General features: G+C 35.7%; 1 protein-coding gene across 1 annotated transcript in view; it reads right to left on the minus strand.

Moving 5' to 3' along the window:
• Window positions 1–22,521, minus strand: part of LOC128998795 (C3 and PZP-like alpha-2-macroglobulin domain-containing protein 8) — a 130,640-nt gene that overhangs the window by 26,170 nt on the left and 81,949 nt on the right. The window contains exons 10-18 of the mRNA XM_054425152.1: window positions 21,132–21,310; window positions 17,044–17,161; window positions 7,808–7,932; window positions 7,008–7,181; window positions 6,864–6,895; window positions 6,576–6,669; window positions 4,159–4,396; window positions 3,611–3,761; window positions 858–1,025 (exon numbers count right to left, since the gene is read on the minus strand). Of these exons, the coding sequence (XP_054281127.1) occupies window positions 858–1,025; window positions 3,611–3,761; window positions 4,159–4,396; window positions 6,576–6,669; window positions 6,864–6,895; window positions 7,008–7,181; window positions 7,808–7,932; window positions 17,044–17,161; window positions 21,132–21,310 (1,279 nt within the window). The remainder of the gene's footprint in view (window positions 1–857; window positions 1,026–3,610; window positions 3,762–4,158; window positions 4,397–6,575; window positions 6,670–6,863; window positions 6,896–7,007; window positions 7,182–7,807; window positions 7,933–17,043; window positions 17,162–21,131; window positions 21,311–22,521) is intronic.

The following is a 22,521-nucleotide window of genomic DNA, read 5'->3' on the forward strand; positions in this document are numbered from 1 at the left end:
TAAATAGTTAATTTAGCCAATATAAAATCACGTTTACCACTTAAAGTTTTGTAGTCTTGTTTAATTTTATTATTTAATGCATTGGGCGACTTATAATTATAATTAGACCTACTAAATACTAAGTCTATTATGCAAGCAGAGACCTGAACATAAATAGTTGACGGTAAGAAAGTTCCCTGCGTATGAATTGTATAGGTATGGAGCAAAAGTAAACAAAAGCTTTTGAGTGAAGCAGTTTTAATCTTCTAAGGGCTTAAGGCTATCTCGTGTATCACCTCAGAGCCAAACCATTTTAGAGGTTCTTTCAAAGCACTCTTCATAGGAACATATGTTTTCCTGCTTAATGTTTTGGTGGTATGATACAAAAAGATAATGTCCAGAACTATCTATCGTTTAAATTGCTTCTTCAATGAGCGTTTCTAAAAAAAGATATTCACCTTGATTTTAAAGAGTTTAACATGTTTTTACAGTTTTTTTTATAAGCGTTCCTATAGCAAGAAATTACATTGGGTTACTTAAACATAGTGGCTGATTCTGCCCACCCACATCATTTCTATACACGTTCGTGGGAACAGTCCCGCAGAGCAAGGGGGTGAACAGGTACAAAACAAGAATTAACTGCACTACGCAATTTTACGTGACAACAACTAGGACGCGGAAGCAAAAGATCAATGCTTTCTTTGCGGTAAAAATGTATTTTTGGCCTAGTGATGCATAAAATGTGTTTGTTTTTAACACGTTTGAATGCTTATTTAGTTCTTTTGGTCATAGAGCTTTATCAAACACCTCATTTAAAAATATCATCAATTGCCATCCTTACTAATGCAGGTAATATAAACATATTTTTTCCTACTAACCGTTGGCGCAGAAATATGCGCTCTCGGTATGGGAACGCACCAGACCCTCATGGTAGACCATGATCTCTGCTGATCGAACGACTGTGCTGACCAAGGAGTGGTTACCGTGGGCCCCTGAAGAGTCACTGATCGTCTGGCAGGTCTCACTTATGAATGCTGACACTTCAACTGAAACAGCCCAGTATAAACTCACTTTACAGTCTCTAAAAAAACAATTTATGGTTTTTGATGTTATTGTAAAATTGGATGGTCTTGGAGCTCAAATTAATTTAAGACATTGGAGATTAGGATTTAATTCAGGAAATGAGATGTATAGTTACATGAACCATCCTGTAAGGAATGATGAGGTAACAAGGCACTTTTCTCATGATGCATGGGGGGGGGGGAACTTTGATGCATAGTTAAAAATACAACACATATTGTGTATTTACGTATGTGTATTTATGTATTTATGTAACATAATAGAAGGTATTTATGTTTGTGTATTTACTATATAATGTGTTTTTGATGGGCACTCGGAACATAAACTTGGAAGGTTTTAATATTATTTACATTGATTTTTCAGGAACCATATGCTTTTAAAAGAATACAGTGCAAGCTCATCTCTGTAGATGTACTAGAAATCTAAAATGACCTTACTACGCCAGAAATAGACATTTTTATACGTAATATTTGGATTTTACAGCCCGTAAAACTTTATCGAGTCAAAATGAAGAGACATTTAATTGACGGGAATCTCTACAATTTTGAATTTTGGTGTTTTACATTTCAGGTTTTACTCTATTATTCTGACCAAAGCCAAAATTAGTTTTTGATTCTCTTAGTTTAAAAAATAAACTAAATGATTTTATACTAAAGTTACAACTTTTGAAAAAGTATGAAAAATGATCCACATAGAATTGCTAATACGCAGGTAGCAATTCTATATTGCTATAGAATAGAATAAACAAGGTTAATGTCCTTGTTTATTTTGTGTCAAGGCATAGTCTTTGTTTATCAACAAACACATATTTACATTACTCTGACCCTGAGATGAAACAGTTTTTACGTCCCACAATAATCTTTAAAATAAAACAGATTTAGTTTCATAATTTAATTTATGGTAGAGTTAGTCTCCAAAAAAATAATTTCACGTCGTTTTCACAAATTTAAATATGCCTATATGTAATATTGATCAATGTTAAAAGGTTTTCCGCTCTAAGACGTCATGTCTTAGAAGAGTGTATAAATATTCATCCCCTTGTTGTACAGTAATAAATCGTGGAATGTCTAGGGTTGTATAGGAACGATGAAGATTGCATCCCTTTTGAACTTCGGCGCAACATGTTCAGGGAGTTGAGGGGTAGTTTGTGAATATTGCTTTGGGACAAAGACCAAAAGTTGTAAGCAGGAGTATTTCTCTGGGACAAGTCATTTGTGTGCATTGCTTTTTAAATATGAATTGGTGGAAGTCCATGATGCAAACTTTAAATTATATTTTGAAGATACAACGTATAACATTGTATCAAACGTTCTTAGATAAATATTTGATGTTATATTTATTAAGAAGAGAGATAAAATATTGATGATTTACTGAAGGTTGCTTGCAATTGTTTACTATTTCAAGTTATATTAACCGAAAATAGCTTAAATAAATTACAAGGAAACCAGATTAGATTAGATAAACAAGATATATTAGCTTATTAAAAATGCTAAATAAAAAAAACACTCTTTTAATCAACGTTTATATTTTATTTTCGGTTAGTACAAAGCTACTATATTATTTGATACAAATCCTTCATCGTAGGTCTAATATTTTAGGAGTGTTAACTTTCACTTAATTTGGTTTAGAATCAGAAGATCCGGTTAGAACAAAAATTTACCCTAACTAAGAATAGTTTTTGCCATGCAGAAAAAAACCATAAAGCCATGCAATGGATCATATACTGTAAAATATATTCCTGACATTACACTATGTATGTACATGTGTGTATTTACTATGTATGTATGTATGTTTGGGAATTGAAAAAAAATTGTGTTAATCAGATTTAATGCAAGCAATGAGTTCCCCAAGCTACGGAGTTGCACATTGTATATGGTTGTTAGGTTATTATAATTTTAATTGTATAGTAAATCAATTTGTATGCTTATTTTACCAAGTTATTGTTTAGATTTTTTTTATGTGTAGTGAAGTGTGAAGAACTTTTATTTTGATGAAGCAGCCAGTTAAGGACTCTTATCACGCACAGGTCATTGTGACCTATGTGATATTTTTATTTTTGAATGCATTGCTGCAGAATAATTTGTATAAATAAAGAATTTATAAATAACCACTTCCACTCTAATATATTTCTATCGTGGGGTGCATTTCCCCCTCGACCCACCCCCAACCAGTATTTTCGTTTGTCTAGTGGGATGTGACTAGCTAAGCTTTATTGAATTAATCGAACCAGCAACATCGGTTGCCACTCTATCTAATGCACAATTGGAAACAGTGAAACCGCTAGTACGACAGCAAATCCAAAGAACAAACTATCTGTGATGATAGTAGTAGTTCAATAGCATTTTGATTGTAAGTTTAATATTGGTGAGTCAGGTATCTTGACACCAAAGCTCTAATAATTTATCGAATGTTTGTGTAGTTTTAGGAGAATATTATTATTTAATCTACAAATATTACGAAAAGTAGTATAACAATTAGAAGGCCATAATAATCTAGTTATTTAGTTAACCAGATACAAATGGTAATGGTACAATAGATAATAAACACTCACCAGTCATTTTCTTGAGGCCGGGACTAGTTGCAACCAGTTTGATGACCAAGGAAGTTGCGCCTTGTGGTCCTAGGCGTAACTTCTCTGCCACGAAGGGCTGGTTCACCCCAGCAAAGTGCGCCCCTTCATTGAGCGACAGCAGAGCGTTTACCTAAAACCCACAGTGAAACAACCATTTAACACATCTAAAAACGAAACATACAAATCAAGAGACCAACTTGGGATAAAAATACCATCCCAACATCCAACATCTTGGTTAAGCTGATTTCCCTTTGGCCAAAAAAGCCTAGAGTTTATCGCTGTGTACCGATAAGGGAGCTGCTCTCTAGTTAGTCACAACTGGTATCGCTTTTCATTTTGTTCTTAAAAGCTTATGTCGGATCGTTTCCGATAAGTCCCATTTTCCCTGTAAAAACCCAGTTCAGGACTAAATCACTCTTCATATTGAAACCCTTGTGATATTGAAGATTTGTGTTATTTAATCTAAGAATATAATGTATATAATGGATTTAAAACTAGATAAGAGCACTTGAAAAATTTGAACTCACATCAACACAAGAATTTACGTTGTTGCCAATCTTCACATCAACCTCCAGACTTTCCCCGACGTTGATGCTAGGTGCGAGTCGGAACTCAACCTCTACGGGGCGGAAGACTGAGAGACTGGCTGGCGGGGAGAACTGGAGTCTACGTCCAGGGGCTGGGGACAGGATGAGGGCAAAGAGGGTCCACTTCCCTGGCAGAGGAGGCGCAGGCACCGTCAACCCTGTGGCTTCCACCTCGGTCCTACACAAGCATCACGTGATAAAATACATCAGTTACGGTAGAGGAGAACCAGCACACACTTCCCTGGCAGAGGAGGCGCAGGCACCGTCAACCCTGTGGCTTCCACCTCGGCCCTACACAAGCATCACGTGATAAACTACATCAGTTACGGTAGATGAGAACCAGCACACACTTCCCTGGCAGAGGGGGTGCAGGCACCGTCAACCCTGTGGCTTCCACCTCGGCCCTACACAAGCATCACGTGATAAACTACATCAGTTACGGTAGATGAGAACCAGCACACACTTCCCTGGCAGAGGGGGTGCAGGCACCGTCAACCCTGTGGCTTCCACCTCGGCCCTACACAAGCATCACGTGATAAACTACATCAGTTACGGTAGATGAGAACCAGCACACACTTCCCTGGCAGAGGAGGCGCAGGCACCGTCAACCCTGTGGCTTCCACCTCGGCCCTACACAAGCATCACGTGATAAACTACATCAGTTACGGTAGATGAGAACCAGCACACACTTCCCTGGCAGAGGGGGTGCAGGCACCGTCAACCCTGTGGCTTCCACCTCGGCCCTACACAAGCATCACGTGATAAACTACATCAGTTACGGTAGATGAGAACCAGCACACACTTCCCTGGCAGAGGGGGTGCAGGCACCGTCAACCCTGTGGCTTCCACCTCGGCCCTACACAAGCATCACGTGATAAGCTACATCAGTTACGGTAGATGAGAACCAGCACACACTTCCCTGGCAGAGGGGGCGCAGGCACCGTCAACCCTGTGGCTTCCACCTCGGCCCTACACAAGCATCACGTGATAAACTACATCAGTTACGGTAGATGAGAACCAGCACACACTTCCCTGGCAGAGGGGGTGCAGGCACCGTCAACCCTGTGGCCTCCACCTCGGCCCTACACAAGCATCACGTGATAAACTACATCAGTTACGGTAGATGAGAACCAGCACACACTTCCCTGGCAGAGGGGGTGCAGGCACCGTCAACCCTGTGGCTTCCACCTCGGCCCTACACAAGCATCACGTGATAAACTACATCAGTTACGGTAGATGAGAACCAGCACACACTTCCCTGGCAGAGGGGGTGCAGGCACCGTCAACCCTGTGGCTTCCACCTCGGCCCTACACAAGCATCACGTGATAAACTACATCAGTTACGGTAGATGAGAACCAGCACACACTTCCCTGGCAGAGGAGGCGCAGGCACCGTCAACCCTGTGGCTTCCACCTCGGCCCTACACAAGCATCACGTGATAAACTACATCAGTTACGGTAGATGAGAACCAGCACACACTTCCCTGGCAGAGGGGGTGCAGGCACCGTCAACCCTGTGGCCTCCACCTCGGTCCTACACAAGCATCACGTGATAAGCTACATCAGTTAAGGTAGAGGAGAACTAGCACACACTTCCCTGGCAGAGGGGGTGCAGGCACCGTCAACCCTGTGGCCTCCACCTCGGTCCTACACAAGCATCACGTGATAAGCTACATCAGTTAAGGTAGAGGAGAACTAGCACTGTGATAAACAGCTGTAGTGATGGATTACCATTGCCACTACGATAACATACTGTTGCGATGTATGACTGATGTGATGGACTAGTGTTATAAACATAGGTAGTGATGAATTACTCTTGTATTATACAGTTGAAATACTGTTATAACATTAATATATTGTTGTGATGGATCTGAATAGTCGTTATTTAGGTACTAATATTTTAATAATTTATTTATTTATTTAGTACTTATTGTAAAATAACCTAGTATGTTACTCTTGTGAAGTACTAAACTTTTTTATAATCTACCTCATTTAATCCGTTACAATTCACCTGGGACGGAATACTAGGAAATATCTGACTATTCTACCATATCTTTAATTTTCATAACAGCAATTTATTTTACCTACGTTGGATATATTACCTTTTATTGTAAATACATTTACTTGCAACATTTAAGCAACAATAGTGCGAAATTATATGACTTCATATTATTCACATGTTTCTAGTTTTGACTACTGATAAATTTGAAGATTGGTTTCCAATATTCTGAAAACATTAGGAGAACTATGCTTTTGAAGAGACAAAACCACATCAGGAATAATGTCTCACCCCTATTCTACCAATACCGCACTAATGTTGTACTCACTAACGTTGTATTAGACTACATGTGACTCACGTATAGTTGAAGCAGTGCCACAACCACAGTTGCTCCAGGCCAGAGTGTAACATGACTGTACGACGTGGCTCTCTCAGAGAGGAATGTCTCACCCCTCCTCAACTACTACCACACTAATGTTGTATAAGAATACATGTGACTCACGTATAGTTGAAGCAGTGCCACAACCACAGTTGCTCCAGGCCAGAGTGTAACATGACTGTACGACGTGGCTCTCTCAGAGAGGAATGTCTCACCCCTCCTCAACTACTACCACACTAATGTTGTATAAGAATACATGTGACTCACGTATAGTTGAAGCAGTGCCACAACCACAGTTGCTCCAGGCCAGAGTGTAACATGACTGTACGACGTGGCTCTCTCAGAGAGGAATGTCTCACCCCTCCTCAACTACTACCACACTAATGTTGTATAAGAATACATGTGACTCACGTATAGTTGAAGCAGTGCCACAACCACAGTTGCTCCAGGCCAGAGTGTAACATGACTGTACGACGTGGCTCTCTCAGAGAGGAATGTCTCACCCCTCCTCCCCCACCTCTGCCACAGTCGTGTTGAGCCAACCACAGCCCAGCCTGAGAGAAGTCCACACTCTCCATCTGCTTGCTGGTCAAACATACAAACAGGTGTTGTAGAGACTATATACATACAAAGTACAGAAATATCGTATGGTACTGAAATAGCCCTTTTGACTAAGAACTTTTAGGATCTTTTCTGCTCTTCCCAATGGGGGGTTAAGCCAAGACTCCGCGTAATTGTTTTACCCTCAAATTTCGGACTACGTAAGGACCTACTACATACGTAGGACTTACATAGCTACATTTATTCTGCTTTGTTGAAAATTATTTAGTCCATTTGTTAACACAATTACTACTGAAATTTATATAAGCTCTAACATTCAAAACTATAACATTTTTGTTAACTAAATACTAGAATTAATTAAGGATTTAATGGGTAAAAAGGACTTGTCAAACTGTACTTCCACTCACATAGAACATGTTCTGCATCCTAAACAGATTTTTCTCTTTGTTCTTGACAGGATAAAAAGAAAAAAATGTTCAATATGTATTAATTTGATGGACATACTTAGATTTACTTTCCATCTACCGGTCCCTATTTTGACAAACTACTCAGTTCCTTGTTACCATTATCGCCATAGGACTTTTAAAATGAGAATTTGCTTTGAGTCACATTTGTTACATTTTTTTAAATAATTAATTTCCAAGACTTACTTTTCCTGTATCTCGCCACCTCGGCCTCCAACTAGACAGACGGTCGACCCTACCTCGGTGACCACAGCGACATCCATGGTGTCCCCGGGGTACCACGGCTGTCGATGCTCTACGTTCACGCTGGCCTGGAAGGAAACGTTACTTAAATATCAATAAAAACAATCACATTTAATATTTGGTAAATCGTGCAATGGTACGATATGAAACACAATACACCTGCATTACAAGACTAATCAAGTTTAGTTTATTACAAAACTCGACGTGAGAGTGCCTATGAGACGGGATTAGATTAAGGTGATAGGAGTTGCAACCTAAAGCCGTGGTCGTAAGTCAAAATTACGTTTAGATTTAGGAATCAGTGCCATGTAAACGTAGGCCTACGTCGTAAACATACGTATAAATATGTAAACATACGTTGATTGAGGAGGTATTTTGTTTAATCGTCCAAGTAACTGCAATTTTTAATTTCATCCAAGATTCAGTTTGTCTTGGAAAATTTCGTTTGATCAAAAAAATCATCAAGAAACTGAAAACGTACGTTTTACGATATATTACAGCATAAAACGATACTAATTTTGATTCCTTAAAATTACCTTAATTCTCATTGTCTCTATCTTTTTTCATTTTGAATTCCTACTAACACTGATCGTTAGGGGGGTGTACAATCCAAAAAACAATGAAATGTACAAGAATGTTGGACCAATTGTTTCGTGGTACACGAATAGGTAATTTTACTTGTATTATTATATCTTATAATATTTAACCGGTCGCATGTTTATAAAAACAAACAACTATAAATAAGTATTCACTGGCTCTAGGATGTTGTATTTACTTTTTGCTCTTTGGGAAATTGACGACATTTCTTATCTCTAAAGGTTATGTGTGAGCATTTCAATTATATTTATCGTTTATGCAGCACAAGTAGACTCGATGATTTAAGGAATCATTCTGACTTTATATTTCCACTTCTGTCTGTTGGAGCCTAGACGGTATAACTTAAGAAAAATTACAAAAGTAGGAAGAAATTCTAATTGCCCAGTGCACTCTATATTTAAATTACAATCACTTTCGTATGTGGATAAATATTTTCAGATGGAAAATGATTCTTCAGTGAATGTAAAATGAACGGAATTAACATTGTTATTATATTCGGCAAATCCAAGATGACCGATAGTCTCCATGGACTACCTTGGAAAACAATCACAAAACTACAAAGAAAATGTCTGATCTCACAGTACACTAGATATTAAAATTAAAATTTTTGGGAAGGCCTTTTTGAAAAAAATGTATTTGGATTATAAATAATCCTTATATAGCTGTTTGAAATAATCCAAGATGGCCGCCAGCCACCAAGGTCCCCTAAAAGACTTTTATATAGTTTTAGAGTGTCAAGAAAATGTTAATTTTCTTATGTTTGGGACAAATACAACTGCAGATGTTGAACAAAGACTTGTCCCAAAGCAAGTTCTAGTCAAAAAGGATAAAGTCCATATTAATTTGCTTTTTATTTTCAAAACTTTATTTAAACAATCAATAACATAGTAAAATAAAATATTATCATCATTACGATTATAAGGCTTTATTTTAAACATACAGTTATATTACTCCACCTGTCACAGAAAACAATTTAAACCACTGTTTCCGAATGTGTAATTCATCGTGGAATATTTAACCAATATCGTTGTCGATATTTTACGTTATTCGTTTGTGTGACAGACAGCTCATTCATCAATGGCACGAAGTTCAATTTGGTGACAATATTAATGGTCCCTTGACAGTCGTGACATTAGGCGGTTGTCGAGCCAAAACAACGCCTATAGAGTCTATAGTCTATAGTCGGTCTGTGAGATGCCACATAGTTCTTGTATTTAACAGGTGACAATATTAATGGTCCCTTGACAGTCATGACATTAGGTGCTTGTCAAGCCAAAACAATGCCTATATAGTCTATAGTCTATAGTCAGTCTGTGAGATGCCACATAGTTCTTGTATTTAACAGGTGGCAATATTAATGGTCCCTTGACAGTCGTGACATTAGGCGGTTGTAGAGCCAAAACAATGCCTATAGAGTCTACAGTCTATAGTCGGTTTGTGAGAAGCTACATAGTTCTTGTATTTAACAGATGACAATATTAATGGTCCCTTGACAGTCGTGACATTAGGCGGTTGTAGAGCCAAAACAATGCCTATAGAGTCTATAGTCTATAGGTTTGTGAGAAGCTATATAGTTCTTGTACTAACCAGTTGACAATATTAATGGTCCCTTGAAAGACGTGACATTAGGTGGTTGTCGAGCCAAAACAATGCCTATAGAGTCTATAGTCTATAGTCGGTCTGTGAGATGCCACATAGTTCTTGTATTTAACAGGTGACAATATTAATGGTCCCTTGACAGTCATGACATTAGGTGCTTGTCAAGCCAAAACAATGCCTATATAGTCTATAGTCTATAGTCAGTCTGTGAGATGCCACATAGTTCTTGTATTTAACAGGTGGCAATATTAATGGTCCCTTGACAGTCGTGACATTAGGCGGTTGTAGAGCCAAAACAATGCCTATAGAGTCTACAGTCTATAGTCGGTTTGTGAGAAGCTACATAGTTCTTGTATTTAACAGATGACAATATTAATGGTCCCTTGACAGTCGTGACATTAGGCGGTTGTAGAGCCAAAACAATGCCTATAGAGTCTATAGTCTATAGTCGGTTTGTGAGAAGCTACATAGTTCTTGTATTTAACAGATGACAATATTAATGGTCCCTTGACAGTCGTGACATTAGGCGGTTGTCGAGCCAAAACAACGCCTATAGAGTCTATAGTCTATAGTCGGTCTGTGAGATGCCACATAGTTCTTGTATTTAACAGGTGACAATATTAATGGTCCCTTGACAGTCATGACATTAGGTGCTTGTCAAGCCAAAACAATGCCTATATAGTCTATAGTCTATAGTCAGTCTGTGAGATGCCACATAGTTCTTGTATTTAACAGGTGGCAATATTAATGGTCCCTTGACAGTCGTGACATTAGGCGGTTGTAGAGCCAAAACAATGCCTATAGAGTCTATAGTCTATAGTCGGTCTGTGAGATGCCACATAGTTCTTGTATTTAACAGGTGACAATATTAATGGTCCCTTGACAGTCATGACATTAGGTGCTTGTCAAGCCAAAACAATGCCTATATAGTCTATAGTCTATAGTCAGTCTGTGAGATGCCACATAGTTCTTGTATTTAACAGGTGGCAATATTAATGGTCCCTTGACAGTCGTGACATTAGGCGGTTGTAGAGCCAAAACAATGCCTATAGAGTCTACAGTCTATAGTCGGTTTGTGAGAAGCTACATAGTTCTTGTATTTAACAGATGACAATATTAATGGTCCCTTGACAGTCGTGACATTAGGCGGTTGTAGAGCCAAAACAATGCCTATAGAGTCTATAGTCTATAGTCGGTTTGTGAGAAGCTACATAGTTCTTGTATTTAACAGATGACAATATTAATGGTCCCTTGACAGTCGTGACATTAGGCGGTTGTCGAGCCAAAACAACGCCTATAGAGTCTATAGTCTATAGTCGGTCTGTGAGATGCCACATAGTTCTTGTATTTAACAGGTGACAATATTAATGGTCCCTTGACAGTCATGACATTAGGTGCTTGTCAAGCCAAAACAATGCCTATATAGTCTATAGTCTATAGTCAGTCTGTGAGATGCCACATAGTTCTTGTATTTAACAGGTGGCAATATTAATGGTCCCTTGACAGTCGTGACATTAGGCGGTTGTAGAGCCAAAACAATGCCTATAGAGTCTACAGTCTATAGTCGGTTTGTGAGAAGCTACATAGTTCTTGTATTTAACAGATGACAATATTAATGGTCCCTTGACAGTCGTGACATTAGGCGGTTGTAGAGCCAAAACAATGCCTATAGAGTCTATAGTCTATAGGTTTGTGAGAAGCTATATAGTTCTTGTACTAACCAGTTGACAATATTAATGGTCCCTTGAAAGACGTGACATTAGGTGGTTGTCGAGCCAAAACAATGCCTATAGAGTCTATAGTCTATAGTCGGTCTGTGAGATGCCACATAGTTCTTGTATTTAACAGGTGACAATATTAATGGTCCCTTGACAGTCATGACATTAGGTGCTTGTCAAGCCAAAACAATGCCTATATAGTCTATAGTCTATAGTCAGTCTGTGAGATGCCACATAGTTCTTGTATTTAACAGGTGGCAATATTAATGGTCCCTTGACAGTCGTGACATTAGGCGGTTGTAGAGCCAAAACAATGCCTATAGAGTCTACAGTCTATAGTCGGTTTGTGAGAAGCTACATAGTTCTTGTATTTAACAGATGACAATATTAATGGTCCCTTGACAGTCGTGACATTAGGCGGTTGTAGAGCCAAAACAATGCCTATAGAGTCTATAGTCTATAATCGGTTTGTGAGAAGCTACATAGTTCTTGTATTTAACAGATGACAATATTAATGGTCCCTTGACAGTCGTGACATTAGGCGGTTGTAGAGCTAAAACAATGCCTATAGAGTCTATAGTCTATAGTCGGTTTGTGAGAAGCTACATAGTTCTTGTATTTAACAGATGACAATATTAATGGTCCCTTGACAGTCGTGACATTAGGCGGTTGTAGAGCCAAAACAATGCCTATAGAGTCTATAGTCTATAGTCGGTTTGTGAGAAGCTACATAGTTCTTGTATTTAACAGATGACAATATTAATGGTCCCTTGACAGTCGTGACATTAGGCGGTTGTAGAGCTAAAACAATGCCTATAGAGTCTATAGTCTATAGTCGGTTTGTGAGAAGCTACATAGTTCTTGTATTTAACAGATGACAATATTAATGGTCCCTTGACAGTCGTGACATTAGGCGGTTGTAGAGCTAAAACAATGCCTATAGAGTCTATAGTCTATAGTCGGTTTGTGAGAAGCTACATAGTTCTTGTATTTAACAGATGACAATATTAATGGTCCCTTGAAAGACGTGACATTAGACTGGCGTCGATTCCAAACATTTGACCGAATAAATTACTTCTTTAGTTTAATGTACCAACCAATAAGTAAATCAGAATTCAACAAATTCTGCTGGTAAATAATTTTACAAACGCAACAGTTTCACCAGATGAAATCCCTGTGTAAGGGTAGTCGTTTTGACATCTGACAATCCACTGGGGTGTTTTGGCTGAACTCAGTTCGATTCCAAACAATTACGTTGACAATCAAAAATACACGCCTCATCGAAACTTTTTACCTCTGTTTTATCTCTATACAATCGAGATTCAATTTTAAAATGCCCTATTGTACCTGGTTTATCGGATATGTTTAGTGGCTAACATATTTATTAATGGTGATTTTAATAAACCTCTTAAGTACGTACGCAAGATGAGATTTGAAGTTAAACAGCTAACTGTCGTTTTTAATAGGCAAAATCTATGCAAATAATTATTTAATTTGTATATTTGAAGATAAAACGCATTGAAAATCATTGACAAATAATCCAGCTGCTTTTCTCACTGACAGAAACGTAATCACTCGTTATTTCTTTCAATGCTGCAACATTATAAATTTGTATTGGTCCCTGCTGACTCAAATGTATGTTATAATTTCCATTATGCGTGTTATTGTTTCCACAGGTTGTAAAGTGATCAATATACCACGGGAGACAAATGATAACTTATTTATACCAAACAAGGTTTCACATAATTATATTCTTACTAGAAAAAGATCAATTAGAGTTTAAACTTCCATTTGGATAAAAGTTAAGAACAAAACTGCATGAAAACCCATGATATTAAAAAAGATATACCTGCTAACTACAGAAGTTGGACCAAACGCTAAGCCTTTTAACAATGTCAATAATTTTACAGTGTTAAAACAATTACAAAGAACATTTCTGCTAAACTCATTGAAACAAGGTGGATAAACCCCACATCTACTCCTACATGGAAGCTAAAGGTTGTTCAGTAGACAGAGAAAACCAGAGTGAAGCGAACAAAATTAAAAACTATAAAATCAAAATGAAAATAACTTAAGCTGAGGAATGCAATGTTTAAGTGAAAGTATAAAGTATAAAGTCTATAACTAAATAATTTTGTTGAAATCGATCTACGTTTTACAGAGTAACCTTTTTACCAGTATTTTCTCCGAGACACAATAACATCGTATAAATGTTCTGGTCTCAGCCAATTTCCGACAGCTTTACCAATTGAAACATCTGTCTTTACAGAATCCACCTTTGGCCTACCTATATTAGATTCGGGTTGAGAATTGAAACTACGAAAGTAATATAAAAGTTAAACTGTGACTATCGATGAACTCGATAAGTTATAATTACAAAGGTTATATTTTGAAATTTAAAACTGCTTTCTGATAAAACATTTCCTAGAACACAAATTTTATATTCCATGGACATTTTTCATTCCTGTAGTTTGTTTATTCAATTTGTCTTCATTTCGTACTTTCCAAGGGTTTATAAAGGAGGGACCAAAACAAATTTAATAATGTGGATTTTTGTGAAAAGTCAGAATTCATTAAGTGGATCCTAATCTGTTGTTTCGCTGTTTTATAATCCTCGGCTTTGCGACTTAAGTGGATAAATATGTAATCTTTCCGAGTCATATCTCTCGTGGAAAATGAGATAGAAAGTTAAACTTAAATATTACAGTAATATAATTTTCGAGCGAAATGATTATTGTTCTGTAAGATTACAGGTAAATGTGGCCTTATATGCTTGTTCTAAATGGTGCATCACAATAATAACATCAATGCTAATAGGAAAAATACTAAAATTTGTTCTACTGGATTAAAGTCATATAAATAAATTAATGTAGATTTATTATATATTAAGTTGCTGGTTTGTTTGTTAATTTTATATAATATAGTCAATTTTCCTATTACTGATAGATATTTTTACAGTGTTTAGAGAAGCTATAAACATTATCAAACTTTTATGTTTTATTTTTAATTATAAAATCTATATATACTATTTAAAGATAAGAGCACGAAAGTCCGACTTTCTGTTAAACATTTCACTATTTTATTATGATTATTTGTTTTTGAGGTTTAAGAAAATGGTTAAGTTAATATCGGTCAAGTTGGGAAAAAAGATACGTACCCCATAACCGACCCCATTAAAACCCCGTTTCCATCGTCTAATCATTCCGGTTCACTAACTCAACCAAAATAACGTAGGTTTTAAACCAAATTTCAACAGGATCAGATGATTTTTACAAGGGTTGTCTTGTTTACAGACACACATTTATATGAATTTGAGCAAATCGTGTTTTTGGTATCTGGAGACATCAAAATTAAAAAGTAAATAGGTCCCGGGTCTAAGTCTTACCATAAGACCTATGGTAATAGCTTATTTCACGTTTAGGAAATTCGGTAAGACATAATTTATTAATATATTAATAATTAATAATTGAAAGTATGTAAAACCATGTAAAAAGCCATTTGATTATACAACTTATAACTTATAAAACCCACTGATTCTCATTCTTTATTAAAATATAAGTTGTGGAGGATATTGTAAAAACCTGTTTTGAGATAAAACCCACATGGCTGGGAAAATGTTATCTTTGGGAATGAGTAAAATATGTTATCCAATATTTTGCAGAGACGTTTGAAAGCTGTATTTTAGTCGCATTACTTGGTTCAACACACGCAAAAACATTGGAACGTTGTAAATATAAACTTACTTATAAAAATATAAACGAATGAAAAAATATATATATTATAAAATTTATTCTGTAGAAAATATAAAGAGTTTTCTGACAGAAGTTGTTATTTTGAAGAATTATAAATACTAAACTTATTTGACAAAATGTTATAGATTGTGTGCAGTTAATCGAAACTGTAATTGAAGTTGACACAATAATTAATATTGAATAATCCATGAGTTAAAACGTATTCCCCCAAATATAATAATAATTTGCATGATAATTGTTTTCCTCATAATTAATTCAAAATCTTGAACAGCGCCGATATGGTTTTACATAACTTGCCTGTTTATTGAGTAATCAAACCATGTATAATTAAAACATGGTTAGCTGAGACCTTCGCTCATAAATTGTCACCACCATTACCATTTATTAATTAAATCCACAGCCTCCACAAAGTTGAGTAGATGGATAGACATAGCACCCACCTAACAATAAAAAGTTCACTGCTTCGAAATTGAACGATTTTAGTAGATTTTTGACGCTTCGAAAGATGGATCATATTTCCTCGATCATCGACCTTTTGGTAAATGATCCACATAAAGCCACAGTTCATCTCAGTCTGTAAGAAAATCCATATTGACCTCCCTCTTTATTCTATACTTACTTTTTATTTGTATTCAACATGTTATACAATGTATGCTCATTGATGTATAACACATCGATGAGTATGCTGCTCCATATAGTTAATTAATGACGTCATAAAAAAATTACATCTTTTTTTTTAAATAACGAGTTTTGTACTGTAGTGAACTATTAAAAAAAACCAAAATTTGTTGCACATTTGTCATGTTGGTAACATTTTTTATTTAATCATTATCGTAAGGAAATCGCATTTAGAGTAACTATAAACTATATGTTAGTTTTTTTTTTTCAACAGTTAAATGTTGTACGATTAGTAAAAGCCACAGGTTTTCACGAAAATTTTAGATGTTGAATCGTATATCTTCCTCAGGAGAGGAAGTGCCTCAAACATAACAAGTCTCTGCTAATGCTGGAAAATCACAAGACTGACTGAGTTCTCCCTAGAGCCATCACCTTGAGCAGACGTGCCTATTGTGTTCACCTTACCTCTGTTCGCACTAATTGAGGTTTTCCTTTAGGGTTTTTCCTGGTTTTCACAAAAAATACATTTCTCTGTATGGATTTGTTTTTTATTACTTCCCAGCTCTTTTAGTTTTATGTATCAATCTGGTCATAATTTAGGTACTTAGTCACCTTTCTTCAGATACCGTCGTGAACACTTGTCTATTTCCATAATTATAGAACATTTTACAGTAACAAACTGAAAAAAAACTAACTTCAGTTTTGTCAGGTAAAGATAAGATATAAGTGGTATTTTTTTACCAATCGTGATGGAAAATTCCTGTAATGACCGCTAAAATAAACGTACCACCACCGACATTTAAATGTGAACCAAACAATATTTTACCTTACTAAAAGAATCTTATAAAATATACATATATGTAAATATAAACAATAATAAGCTGGTTGAAATTACCTTCTTCTGCACAAGCTTGACGTCAAAAGTAATGACGTCAGAGATGGGCTCCCCAGCTCTTGTGACGTAATAGACCAACAGATGACTTACAGGAGCCATCACTGGCTGTACTGTAAAACTGGAACAAAACAACTCGTTTTAATAACGGTAAATATAGCAAAATTATAACAGTGTCTATGGGTAAAGTAAAAGAGTCTAGAAGGGTTTTATTTAATAAAAATACAATCGTTATTACTCTGTCAAATTATTTCAGCTTTAGCTACAGATGTCATAATCTAGGCTAGTGTGCTTCCGATGGTCTAAAGTTTGGTAAAGTACTAAAATTAGTGTTTGATGTAATTCAATGTAGAAACTATTAAAACATTATATTTTACCTTCGCACAAACAACCATTTATTTCTGAGTAAATGATGAAAATATGTTAAAACTACCAATGGAGGTTTATTATTAGCCATGACAAGATGAAGCAAAGTAACGATCAGTTGCTAGGTAGACATTTGCTAATGCTCTTGTATAGAAGATATTGAAGCTATGTGATAACATGCCTGTCTTTGTTTGGTTGGCGGGAATTTCATAACGCCAAGTCAATATGTTGTCATAGGTACGTCAGTAGAATGGGTTTGCAATGAGGCTATGAGGTAGTGGTAGACTGGGTTGCAATGTGTCTATGAGACAGCGGTAGACTGGGTTTGCAATGAGGCTATGAGGTAGTGCTAGACTGGGTTTGCATTGAGGCTATGAGATAGTGGTGGACTGGGTTTGTAATGAGGTTATGGGGCAACGGTAGACTGGGTTTGCATTGAGGCTATGAGACAGTGGTAGACTGGGTTTGCAATGAGGCTATGAGACAGTGGTAGACTGGGTTTGCAATGAGGCTATGAGATAGTGGTGGACTGGGTTTGTAATGAGGCTATGAGGTAGTGCTAGACTGGGTTTGCAATGAGGCTATGAGATAGTGCTAGACTGGGTTTGCAATGAGGCTATGAGGTAGTGCTAGACTGGGTTTGCAATGAGGCTATGAGATAGTGGTGGACTGGGTTTGTAATGAGGTTATGGGGCAACGGTAGACTGGGTTTGCAATGAGGGTATGAGGCAGTGGTAGACTGGTTGTGCAATGAGGCTATGAGTCAGCTGTAGATTGGGTTTGCAATGAGGCTATGAGGCAGCGGTAGACTGGGTTTGCAATGAGGCTATGAGGCAGTGAGACTCAACGATGCATTGTGCCTCGCGAGGCATATTGCTTGTTGGAATTTTAAACATGCAATCTTGACTTGTATACGCTTATATGAGAAGTAGATGGTTTAAACGTACTTCTACTTATACTGATTGAATTATATTTGAAAGGTAGTATTATTAATTTTATTGTTTATATTATTTGATGTTTACTTAGCGAATGAACGTGTCGACATTATTTTATTCGGAGACTAAATAATGATGTTAAACGTTAAATCAAATTCATTTCAGTAAAGAATTAAAGTAAAAATTTTTAAGTCAGATTTTACATAATTGCCAACTAAAATATTTGAAGTTAATAATTAAAGAAAACCCCCTTATCCACCATATATGTAGGATTATTATTTAACCAATTAATTTGTATACAGTTTCTATTGCATTTTTCATGTAACAAGGTTTTATGGGCACTGTTGTGATTTTTTTGATGTACATTATCTTAGTTTCTTATAGATAGTATTACCTGATATAAAATAATGGTAAATATTCAATTTTATTGATGTTTGGACTTTTTAGAACTGGAAAATAAATAGGGCACATTAAGAAAAAATGTTGATATAAAAATTAATAACTTTTAAATTTAAAAGCTTAGTAAGAAATACATTTTCATTATTATACTCCTTCACATTTTATTTGTAAAATCAATCATAAACTCCAAGTCCAAAAATAATAGAAAAAAATATTCGTTCGGAAACCTTCCTCTATAAAAATGGATAAGTGATGAAATTAAATTTACTCATATTATTAGTATTAATTACAATTCAACTAACGATTTTATGCAAGGTGAATAAGATAAACACAGTTTTGAGTTAAATACTTAACCGAGGGTTGTGGTAAACAGCTGTTAACCAACACACGTGTTTCCTGTAATTAGCAGCAAGATAAGATTTCCAGACCTGAGTGACTCAACTACAATTTGTGAAAAAATCTTTAACCAGCTGCACTCCATCACATCACATTTGCACACATTTTGCTGGAGTATAAACTAGATATACTTATAGCACATAGTGCTGTTAATGGTGTTCCATTTATTCACGATACTCTCAACAGTTTTTATATGAAGTATGAAACGTCGAGTTTAACGACTCCCTAACTGTAGTCGGTTTCATATTGCAGGAGATGAAACATAAAAAGCTGCAGAAACAAGAAACAGTCCTGAATAAATAACCAGGCCAACGAAACAACTCCGCTTTTACAAGGAACTTTAACTTTATAATGAGTTTACAAGATTTTACTGATGTCATCTGTTTTAGAATTTTGAAAACGTTGAATGATATATGCGGTTAGTATTTGTTTGGCTATATGTAGTAATTTCAGTGGTTAGATCAGGATAAATAGCTTTCTGAGTAAAAATGTATGGGTATAAGAACCTGATTGTTAAACTTTACAATCTTGTTTTGTGTTCTCTTGTGACCAATAAACATACGTAAATCTTTTTTGTTACAGCAAATATATAAAGTGTGTATAAAACGTTGTATACTTCGTAATTTGTGGCAGTTAAAAGTTTATTATTTGATAATATTATTTCCTTGTTTTGTTACCGATTCAATTTCGAATTAAGTTTTCAAGACAATATTCATATGTTGTAGGAACGCAAAACGACCTTCATATGTGTTAGGAACTCAATATAAACAAAGTGCATCTGCATATTTAGCATAACGTAAATAATCTAGGTGGTTTGCATCTATCGTTCATCTTTAACCTTAACGTTTTATTTTGATAGTTTTTAGAAGATTAAAGCGACGTCCTACGGACTGATTATGTTAAAATCCTCGGCTATGTGCGATTATGACACAAACGTGTTGTAACCATGGTAACCACAAGATTTAGACGATTGAAGGCGAACGAAGTATGTTTACCACTTTTAATTTACCCAATCCTGTTGAAAAATAACACGGATATATGTCCTTTAGTAATAAGCCCATCGATAACTTTACCAAAGGCTAACGTAAAAGCCTCCTATTGGAGTATTAATAATGATATAATTATTATGTATATAATTACTATAACATTTTCCATTGATCCTCGTCAGAGTTGTGACGTAAAGGTGATACTATTTACATTTTTACCGTAAAGAGTACAACAATTACAACTACCACAATCACAATTACCACGATATCATCAAATATCATCTGTTCGCTCGTTTTAAATAATTAACTAGCAAAAATTAAAAAAAGGTGTTGGCAAGGGAATAGTAAATTATCTTTTGGTACCCATGAAAATAAATAAAATAATTTATATCGGCTTAAAATTGTAGCAATAAAATATAAGGTAGGGAAACAGAGCTCAGATCCCTAAGGGATTACAGAATCAGGAATTAGAGAAACCCCTTTCAGGGAATATTATCTTGTAGCTTAATGGGGATCGGATGGATGGTTTGGTTGTGCATTCGGATCTACAAAAAGTTGTATAGAAGAATGTGAGAGAATATATACTAGCAATACCATATTTCGTTTAATTAATAATCAAAGAGTTAAATTTTGCTGAAGATCAAATGTACAATGTGATGTACAAGATTTTATCCTCAAAAGTTTATATTTTTAATCGATAAAATTTTGAAAATACCTCTGCGCTCAAAATTTTATTGCAATCAGGACCAATATTTACTCATATTACATCAATTAAATATTTTAATTGTAAACATATATTAATATGTTTTGTACCTTACTAGCTTTGAAAGCTGTTGTATTTTCTTTTGTGTTACTGTAGTGAAGTGGATACCTACAATTTGGTAAGCCTACGTATCCTGTCCTTCATCTCCTTAATTCTCAGGCAATAAGCCCTTTCCAATCAACCCAAAGAATTAATTTGCTAAAGTGCTATGTATAGGAGTCTGGAGAGTAGAATGTAAAGCCTTACCTAAAGTTCATCCTACAGATGGCAGCACCGTCCACTGCCACGGAGGGTGGATTCTGGTCCTCAGTGCTTGCCTCTGATTGGCTCCAGTAGGTCACGTGACCTTCTGTCGTGATGACGTAATGAAGGTCATGATCACAAGGACACGAAGACAAGATGGTTGCTTTGGCCACATCGCTTGGCTGTTGAAAAAATAATACTTACACTATACGATAGCATAAAGATTCTGTAATCCAAGTGAGGTAGGTGAGATGTTAAATAGACTGTAGAAGGATTCCTCAGTAAGGTTATTTGATAATTTGATGGTTTCTTGAAGTTTCATCGTAAGAAGTATTTTTAGAAGGTGTGTAGTTCCTTTGAATTTATAGACAACACATTTCTTCATTAAATATGAAGCCAGTTTAGAATTAAAAATATCAAACTAGTTGAATTTAACCTCTGACAAGTTTGCTGCATTTGATTATTCGTTTCTGTTGTATAAAGCATTTTTAACCAATCAAAGCTAGAATGTCAACTTACTATGAACTATAGTATCGTTTATTGTATTAACAATTATAGTATTTAAATGTGGAAGAGTAACTGGTGTTAAGTACTCTGTAAGTTGCTCATTTATCTATGTATTTTTTATTAAAGATTAGCTACAGCTGGCTCATATGAAACAGATGTCTAACCCTGGTATTACTAAGTCTAGGAGACTCAGAACCATATGTACTTTCCTTATCTATTATTTTCCAAGAGTTATATTAAGGAGATTTGTCGAAGTTCAATTGTAATATTACATTCAAGCAAACTTTTACACGTATAGTTTATTAATATTTGATATCCAAACAAACCTTCATAAACTAGCTTCTCAGTCATTGTTTTCACATGAAAAATGTACTACTTTTAAAATTGACGAATATAAACAAATATTTTATTCTTTGATAGCAATATAATATTTGAAACATATTTAGAGTACTCTCATTTCAGTAACCGAGTCCATTAAGTGGAAAGCTTTTTCAACGGCACATTTAATTTACATAAAAGCATGGAATAATTCATGTTAAAGTGTGTGTTATAAATTCGTATTGGTTTTATGGGTTGAACTGATTTAATTTGGAGTAATATGCTATCGATCCAGCAGACGCACTTGTATGTAATAAATAATTTAGAATCGAAGTTTCAATGGTTTGTAATAAAATGCTGCTATCAATACATTTTAAAAATAAGTCTGGTAGGTACATTATTTACAGTATTGACTGGTTATTAAATTATTACCATAGGTACATTATTTCAAATACAATTTTGTTGAAACTGAAAAGGGTTTGTTGTGGCTCCATTTTCATACAGTAAGTAAACTAACAACACTCAATTGCTTTGTATAAATAAACTATCAGCTAAAGCTTCATTTAAA

The sequence above is a fragment of the Macrosteles quadrilineatus genome, unplaced genomic scaffold (assembly GCF_028750875.1).
Source record: "Macrosteles quadrilineatus isolate MER2022 unplaced genomic scaffold, UCM_ALF_1.0 Scaffold_7__1_contigs__length_78375512, whole genome shotgun sequence".
Lineage (NCBI taxonomy): Eukaryota > Metazoa > Arthropoda > Insecta > Hemiptera > Cicadellidae > Macrosteles > Macrosteles quadrilineatus.